General features: G+C 40.8%; 1 protein-coding gene across 4 annotated transcripts in view; it reads left to right on the forward strand.

Moving 5' to 3' along the window:
• The window catches only part of glt1d1 (glycosyltransferase 1 domain containing 1), a 25,267-nt gene that overhangs the window by 2,311 nt on the left and 14,026 nt on the right, over window positions 1-8,930 (forward strand). For 2 of the 4 annotated variants that reach the window (XM_031848932.1, XM_031848933.1), the window contains exons 4-8: window positions 516-567; window positions 1,457-1,493; window positions 2,052-2,108; window positions 6,551-6,649; window positions 7,320-7,369. In XM_031848932.1, the coding sequence (XP_031704792.1) occupies window positions 516-567; window positions 1,457-1,493; window positions 2,052-2,108; window positions 6,551-6,649; window positions 7,320-7,369 (295 nt within the window). Of the gene's footprint in view, window positions 1-515; window positions 568-1,456; window positions 1,494-2,051; window positions 2,109-6,550; window positions 6,650-7,319; window positions 7,370-8,161; window positions 8,209-8,930 lie in introns of all 4 variants that reach the window. The other 2 variants (XR_004212805.1, XM_031848934.1) reach the window with 2 other exon arrangements.

The following is an 8,930-nucleotide window of genomic DNA, read 5'->3' on the forward strand; positions in this document are numbered from 1 at the left end:
TGTCCTGTGCCCTAACACCAGACCCTGGTGTCTCTGTTATCATCAAGATTAAAATGCAGTAGATGGTAGAGTATCCATCGAGTAAATCTAAGGGGATAATTGCCTTCTGGGAGAACGGGGGAGATTCAATTCTCGAAACAACTTCAAACATCTAAATCCGCGCACCTCCCGCTGCTCGTGCCTTCTCACACAAACCTTGATCATAAAATTCAGTCACCGCTCTGAGCCCGTTGGCCCATTTAATAATGCACGCAAATTAATATCTCCTCACTGTTCTTTGCTCTACATTTCCCTTTGTTTTCCTCTTTGTATTCTTGGTGTATTCATCCTTAAATCCTTTGCCTTCAAACCAAAAGCAGTTCCTCTCCTTCAGCTGTAGCCTGGAGACTTTTGTGTTTTACTCTTGTTACCAAATTGTCACTGCTTGTAAAATGCTAGAACAGCAGCAATGGAAGTTCTTGTTTAACAGAAATGGCTTTCAAAGGGGTGATAATGAAGTTTTTCTCTTTTATCAGGTTTGCGGTTGCATTTACGGACAAACTGAAAGAAGAGGCAGAGTTATTTTTGGTATGATTATACTCTTTTGTATTTAAATAGTCCAACTGCAGTAGTTTATATTGAATAAGCACTGATTCTTGCATCACATGTGCAAACCACTGTATCATGTGACATATGGTTGTTACAGTTGTGTCTGTGCCTAATTCAATATGCTTACAACTGCCTGCTATGCTGAAACCCACTCCCCACACAAATTTAGCAACTAAACTGATTGTCATAAGTAATATTTCAACATAAACAAAACATTGACCCCTGTATTACAAAGCTACTATGAAAAATCAAGTAGTGAGGGCAACCGCTTTTTGTTTGCGTTTTACGGCACATCGGCATACAGCAGAAGCCTGACGGCTTCAATAAATACAACAGAAGGGCTCTTACTATACAAACACAATATCCTGCTCTGGCCTGTAATAGTTTGGCATTAAAACAATATCGGTTTTATTTTCAGATTAGATTCCAGCCGTTGGCTGCAGATTGAGGCGAGGGGCATGCTTTATCTCTGCCATTTAGTGCTGACAGCAGGCCGACAGGACAGGCACTGAGAGGCATCGCCACACTTTTTATTGTGACAGAAAACACACATAGCGGATGAATCTAGTGTGATAGCATCCCGTCAATTTCTTTTCCATCCCCTCTGATTTATTTTGTAGCCCCCCCCATTATCTAAGCAACTGCCTCTTTTAAAGTTTGGATTTCGATTAAATACGTTTGGAGGACAACAAGCTTTAATTGGCTGTTTCTATTGTTTGAAAAGAAGAGAAAAAGCACTGTTGGTAGTAATCAAGTGCAATTTGTATAAACAAACACTACCAATAATTACTGATTGATTTAAAACACTTATGTATCTATGTTTTTGTACGTGTTTTAACCAGAAATTTCCCAATGTCTTTCTCTGAAGCTGTCCCAGAGCAGTAAAATCTATGTCCAGCCCCAAGGTAAGCTCTGCAGGAGGAATATCCTCGCTTGATTGTTGATTTAAATCAGCTTTGACATTTCTTTCCTTCATTGTCACGCTGTCTACAGTACAGAGTTGTATTTGCTCTTGCCATTGGCCACCGCGCCATGTAGGACAGCCCAAATCACTCCTACATGTTGATTCCCACCAGTAGCCCTGTTTGGCAAATAGTGTCCCTCCATAGATTAGAGTAGAGCCGTGGGCCAGCTGCATGACGGATCCCTGACCAGTGAAAGTTTAGCGCTCGTGCTTGTCACGAGATAGTGGTCACGCTGAAGTGCTTTTGACATCAACCGCACACAATAATGTTTTTAAATTCATCCGTTTTGTTTATTTTACAGACAGAGATTAGATCAATATAATGTTTCCACACAAGCTATGCGTTTTATACGAATAACAGTTAAGAAGAATACTAGAAAACTTATTTAAATATTTAACTAAAAGACACACGCTGATATCCGTTTGCATAATGAACGCTGGCATTGATGTACAGTAAAAGCTTTAACATGAAGACTTGTACTTGTCTGTCATTTTAAAGGCATCCAGACGGAAGTGAGTGAGAAATTCTGCTGGGCTGAATTCCTGAGGAGCTCAGGTACTACTACTGCTTCAATTGGTTGTCATTCCAGCTGTTGTCTAGTGGGAGACTTGATCATCCACAGGCCTCATTGTGGACAGTTTGTTTTTTTTTAGTTTATTTGCCTTCAGTAGAAAATATTTGTCAATGAAAGCTATTCTGAGGGAAGTCTGCGGATCATATTTAGTTTTTGTCTTTTTGGTGTACTGTACCCTTTCAATGGCATGGCTGAATCATACATTTTGAAATTACGGTGGTAGGTATTTGTCATACTTTGAATATACTGGTTTTTTTTTGCTAAATATTTTATGCTCTTCAACAACTTGTTATTGGCAAGTCTCATTTTGGTCCGACTGGGTCAGTCTGGTCTAAGCATTATTAACTCCACACTGAAATTCAAGCTTCCTGGAAAATAGGTTTTATTGGCGTCGTTGTGACCTGCCATACACAGATGTGCCATATATTTGAAACAGTTTGCCTTATTGAACATGAATGCCCTCTGCCATATTCTAGACGGCGCCCTCCTCTCATTTTCTCCACTATTAGTCATAGATTGTGCAGTGTAGTGGAGCCCCCGCTGGGAGCATGATGGGGAATGCATTCAGACATCCCCTACCTGAGAAGTACCAATCAGAGAGCATAAATTCACTCTGTGCTATGTTCAGTGCATCAATGTGGTGGTCAGGGAGTCCAGAGTTTCATTTTCCCTTCTCTCCTCCAGCTCCCATTTGAATAGCTCAGTAAATATGGACCGTTACTCCGAGCATCCTCTCCACAAACGGCCCATTGCAAGATGATGTCCATCCCAGGTCATTAGTGCTCATATAGAGCAACGTTGAATACAGAGAGCGCCAATTGATTAATAGCTCTCTGACCCGGGTCCATTTTTCACCGCGCTTCACAACCAGTGCGAGTAATACTAATTGCCCGCAGTCACTTTTGTTATACTGGAAATAGGAGTCACAGCTATTGTGCTTTCCCTCAGTGATGTGATGAAAGCACTGTGATCTGACTCATGGTTGCTTTTAGTGCTGGAAACATAGTTCTAGTTTCTGCGTATGTGCTGTCTGATTGTGTTAATGTTTGGTGGATGTGGGTCAGATGGGTTTAATATCAGTAGGGGAAAAAAAGTATCTTTCGTTGCCACAGTGTTATCAGTGCTTTGACAAGGAAACACATGCTCTGGATTCATACATGTTTGTATGTAATAAGGACGAGAGGCAGAGAGGAACTTTCAAATAAAATGATAACTGATCCTCCTGTTGTATATTTTCTTTTCTTATCATAAAACTGAAAACTTTAAGGATCATTGTTTAGTTGTCATTAGGTGGTCTTTCTACATCCTCCTTTTGACCTTTTTAAAGACCTGCTTTGTCACCTTCAACAACCATTTTCATAATGTTTTAGTTTTCCTCAAACAACAGCACATGTGACATTAGAGACTCCTGCAGCGATCTGTATTCTGTTGTGACATAAATTAATCATTACTAAAAGCAGTTTTATATAAAGGCTGTCACCTTGTCCAGCTGCTTGATCCTCAAGGGATAGACTGATTGTTGAATAAATGACACAGGGAGCCTTCAGTGAAGTCTGTATGAATTGATTCAATTTAATTAAAAATCAAAGGACGAGGTTAGGTGTCAAGTGTAATGCCTATTATCATCTTACAGTGTGGCAACATGATTAGGGAACAGTGTTTGTGCCATAGCAGGCATATAATGCGTTAAGGTGGCCTTGTGTTCCTCGGCCAGTATATTACATGGATGAGTTTGCGGTTGTTTCAAGCCCCATTTTATATGATTGTAAGTAATTATTCATTTAGTCATCTTGGCTGACCAAAAATGTGTATCTCTCCTCGGATATCTGGCTTATCTCTAAACATGTAGTCCTGGTGTGGAGAGAAGGAAACTAGCCAAAGTTCTTCTGACTTCAGATTTGGGACAAACACGTGCAACCTGGGCACAAAGTATTTTCTCTTTGAAGCTTGTTAGCTGCTTTAAAACATTCTCTGGATTTCAGTCGAAAGGTTGATTGTCAAAACCTCTTTATTCTGTCCGCTCCCTGCAGTATCTGTTCTCTGTATCACCCTGTGCCACACTACAGAGGAATAGGCGCTCTTCAGATAGATATGTGCTGCCACATCCATGCGCGCTCGCATACTGATTAAAGCATTAGGGGGTTGTTCAGAATACCCTTCTGAAACCAAAGGCAAACGAACAAAAATGTGTTTTGCATAGAACTCACAGAATTGCAAAGAAAGAGAGAGAAAAGAGTGCTGCTGGCACAGCTGATGACTTGTACAAATTTGCCTTTCTCCCCCGAGGAAAGATGAATTGCGTCGTTGGATCCAAAAGGATATTCTTTTTTATCATTTCTTTGAATTTCTTGCTCATTTTGACATATTGTGCTCTTGTATGATTCCAGCTGTCCTCCTCCTGCATCTCTTTCTGAGGTAGAGACATGTTTGTTTCCCTCAGCTGACGTGCTCTCTCATCCTGTGAATCAATGCGGGGATGTTCGATACTTCTTGCAGATGAAGAGCTTTTTTTGACAATCGGCTCCTAAGATCAGGGTCATTGCCCAGACTCCACACTGTCATTTTAAGATGCTTTAATAGCATTAAAAGAGCTGCCTCGGCCTCCTGATCTGGGCTTATCTGGCAGCAGGGGATTTCACTCAACTGTCACTGTGCTCTAAAGCGCGTGAACGTGTCTGCCTGGTATTATTTTCGGAATGGTTTGTTTCTCGGTTTGTCACAGACACTTTCAAAATACATTTTTATTATTGGCTTGTTTTGTACTTCCCTTAAATTTTGGTTCAACACTATCAGTACTATCTCACCATTTAGGATTTATCCGTTTGGATCGTTGTCGAGCATAAAAGGTTAGGGATTAAAAATGTATTTTCTGACACTTGGGTAACCCTCTAATGTTAAATATCTCTCTACATCTGCTTGTTTTAATATATGTTCTTATGTTTAGCCAGTAGACCGTGACCTTTAAATGTTGCCCTTACACCAACCTCAATTTAAGCCTACATAAAACCACGACTGCCTTCTCTGGCGTTGTCAGAACAGGTCATAATGGCTTTAAAAGTGATGGAACATCCTGTCACATCACCTACAGATATTCATGGTCCCCACAGGATCTAACCTCCTGACATTGGTGATCTCCAACTCCTCCTCTAGTGCACAAGCGGGTCAAAATTTCCACTCGGTGAAATATCTTAACATCTACTGGATGGATTGCCACAAAACATTAATGGTCGCCAGATGATGTATCCCATTGACTTAGGATCCCTTAACGTTTCCACGAGCACACCCATGAGGTGGACATCTGTGGTTTTAAATTAAATACCATTGGAGGGAATGTCATGAGATTAGTGTCCCCCTTAGTATAAATATAATAATGCTGGTGATCCCTTAACTCTCCATCTCGCACCATTATCAGGTCAACATTTCATTTCACTTTGGTTAATGACTGCAAGGCTAGTGACCTTCCTATCAGCTGTAGCTTGTGTGCTGTAGCATGCTGATACACAAAATCAGATGGTGAACATGGTAAACATTATACCCACTAAACATCAGCATGTTGGTGAAAAAAAACACATAAAAAGCACAGCATGTTCTTCAGGATTGGAAATTCAGGTTACTGAATGATTGCTTTTGCTCAGCTTGAACATGAGCCTGATGAAGCGCTGAGCGACACACGCTGCTCTCTTGATGTTACTGTGTGTTGTGTGATTATGCAGTCTCCATACCACAAACTCTTGTTGTTTCGATGATCAACATGTTAGCATTTTCGTTGTGAGGATGCTACGCTCTGTCCACTAGGCGGTTGTGAAGGTGATTTCATTCAACCTCCACTTTATAGTAGTAATAGAAGTATGTTGTTCTCTATTTAAGTCAGAGACTTACACTCCCAGTGTGTGTGTTGCCATCATCAAAGTGCAGGGCTCCGTCGTCAGGGTCAGGACTTGCATCTGTTGCTTTTGGGAGGTCAGGTGCAGAACAGTAGTTGTTGGCAGTGAGCACAGTTGTTTGCCTGCCAGTTTCTGACTAATCTTTGGATTTAAGGTTGGATGATCCGGGAAAAGAGACGGACGATTTAGTGGCACTCCCTCTCAATAAAAGCAAGGTTTTCAAAAAGTCTGATGTTGTCAGCGCGATGAGGGGTTAGCAAATGTTATTCTAAGGCTGTTCAGTGAGCAAATTGTCACCCAAACACTGTGGCTCTGTAGTTATGATGCCGTATTACACACTGATTAGGCTGCAACCTTCCAATGTATTCAGCAGTCTATTTCCCTGCTGAATGTTACAACTGCTATCAGAGAATCGTGCGAGTACATTAGTCACCGCTGTCTTATTTTCCTCATGACCTTGGGTGATGTATTGCTTTCATTATCTGCCGACGTACTCGGGACCTTCATTATGCAGTGTTTTGATACTGGCTTCTCTCCAGGTGTGAGCAGTGAGCACGTGGACGAGCTGCGTGTCTTCCTGTTGGTCTGTGGCCTCAGAAGAGTCAAGGACCCCCTCTATCTGGTGGAGGTTTTTTCAGGTATACCATCTATTTTATAAAGTGTATGTACTGGTAATGAAAAACTCAAGACAAACACATCGTCGGGGGGGGGGGGTGGTATCTCTTGCTGTCATGTTTTCAGCAAGTTCAGATGTCGGGTAAACTCCCAAATTGCAAAGCCTTTCTGACTGCTTTTCTGTACTAGCCTGTGGTAGAGGCAATGGCAGTGTCCTCATCAATTAGGAATGGAGTAAGATCTCTGCGGTTGAGTTTCAGATAATTAAAACATTTATGTGAAAGTGCAATGAGATTCTCCCGACAGCTCATGTAGGCTCGACAAAGACATTATGCCGTGTGTTATTTTGTTGAGCCTTAATGTTATGCTGTTTCTTTTCATGAGAACTATGTTATATATCTCGTGTATCTAATATATTGAACTTTGAGATTGCCTTTGATTTGCAGCATCAGTGGGTTCCTTTTTTGAAATCCTTTTTTATTGTATGTGACTTCCTCAGCACAAAGTGATTAGAGGGTCTTCAAATTGTATATTGGTGTTTCAGACAGATAGGAGAACTAGTAAAAATACAAACATATGGTGCACTAAGCACGTATGGATGTAAGAATGTCATGCAGATGCTGCTGCTGTTCATTTCTTCCTCGAACGGTTGTGTTTTTGTTTACGTGACCACTTTAATTTTGCGTCTTTCAGAGTGGCATCGTGAGAACCCGCTGAATGTGTTGGTCGTGATTGGGCCACAGGTAAGTACACATTATATCTGCCATGTGTCTCCCTCTGTACTGTGCTCTCGAAATAGAAACCTTCCCTGTGAATTCAAGCGGCCGGTAATCGGATGTAGCAGAGATACTGGCTTTAGCTGTTTAGCTTGAATTAACAGGCCTAACCCTAACCCTGTGAGGAAAAGGCAATCTTCTGCAAACAGGGCGAGGGACAGCAGCAGTGGTTACTGCTTCTTTTTGTCTAACTGGCTGACTGCTTGATACATTATTTCTCCAGTTTAGCACTTGCCTTTGACCTGTAAAGAGCTATCTCAGTTTAATACTAAAGGATGGGCATATATCTATCTATCTATCTATCTATCTATCTATCTATATCTGGACATGTGCTGGTTTGAATTGCAGCCAAAGCAGTTTGTACCCCTGCCCCACACCATCATGCCTTTGTCCTGTGTATCATACCTGAAGACAACTGCACACATACAGGCACCACGGCTTCATGTCAAGCTCGTCAAAAAGCATTTGAACTCTTACAGCCGGCTATAATTGACGATATTCATAAATCAACCAGTCAGCCAGGCAGTCAAATCAGAGGAGGGAGTTTTATACATTTACTGTAAAAGCATTGACTGATTGCACCTTGTTAGAGTAAAATTATATCCCAGTAAACACCATCAGCCTCACTGCTCTTACAACTGTTCTTCCCCCCCCCCCCTCTATTCACGTTTCATTGCAAGGCTCTCACTTGTTGTTTTCTCTGTGTGTTTGTCTTCGTCTTTTCTCCCCGTCTTGCTTTGATATGACACCAATATACAGTATTTTAGTATCTGTTCTTTCTTTCAAACAGTGATGTCAGACAAAAGGTATGTTCTGCTTTAGAGTTGCTCAAAAACAACTCAATTAGACATGGCCAGGGGCTTATACACTGTCTGACTGCCGCTTCTTGTCCGCTATGCTTTGTTGTTTGATGAAATGGTTCAGTGGAAGCGCAGCCGTGTGATTCATCTCGACACCCCTGAATCACAGGGAAAGCGTGTTTGTTTGTTTGTTTGTTTGAGAAATGAAAAGCCATTTATTATCATGATAAACAAATTGTTTTTGTATGACTGCCAGATTTTCCCTCGATAATTTTAGGATTCGTGCAATAGATTTAATGAAGGAACCTTAATTCCTAAAAATACAAATGAGACATGCTTTGCTTAGGCTGTCATGACGTACTATAAATCCACTGCCACTACAATCTAGTAATAAGCACTCTGGCTGCACGGCATCTGTCATTAAGAGGAAATTTCAGGTCAGTTTGTCAGCGATGACGCATCTCACTGCTCTGTAACTGGGCTCTACTGGGCTCCATCAAGCACCACGTGCAGCATATTCCGTAGTATTGAATAAAACAAATCGAAAGATTATTCTTAAAATTGAATATTAGATCTTGGGATATTTGCATTAAATATTAGTTGCTTAGTAACAAGAAAATAATGTGGCAAAAAAGTACCAAAAAAAAGGAATGACAGATTCACTGGAAGAATTTAAATATATATATATATATATATATATATATATATATATGTATGTATGTATATAT

This window comes from Anarrhichthys ocellatus, unplaced genomic scaffold, assembly GCF_004355925.1.
Source record: "Anarrhichthys ocellatus isolate YVR2014 unplaced genomic scaffold, GSC_Weel_1.0 scaffold9, whole genome shotgun sequence".
NCBI lineage: Eukaryota > Metazoa > Chordata > Actinopteri > Perciformes > Anarhichadidae > Anarrhichthys > Anarrhichthys ocellatus.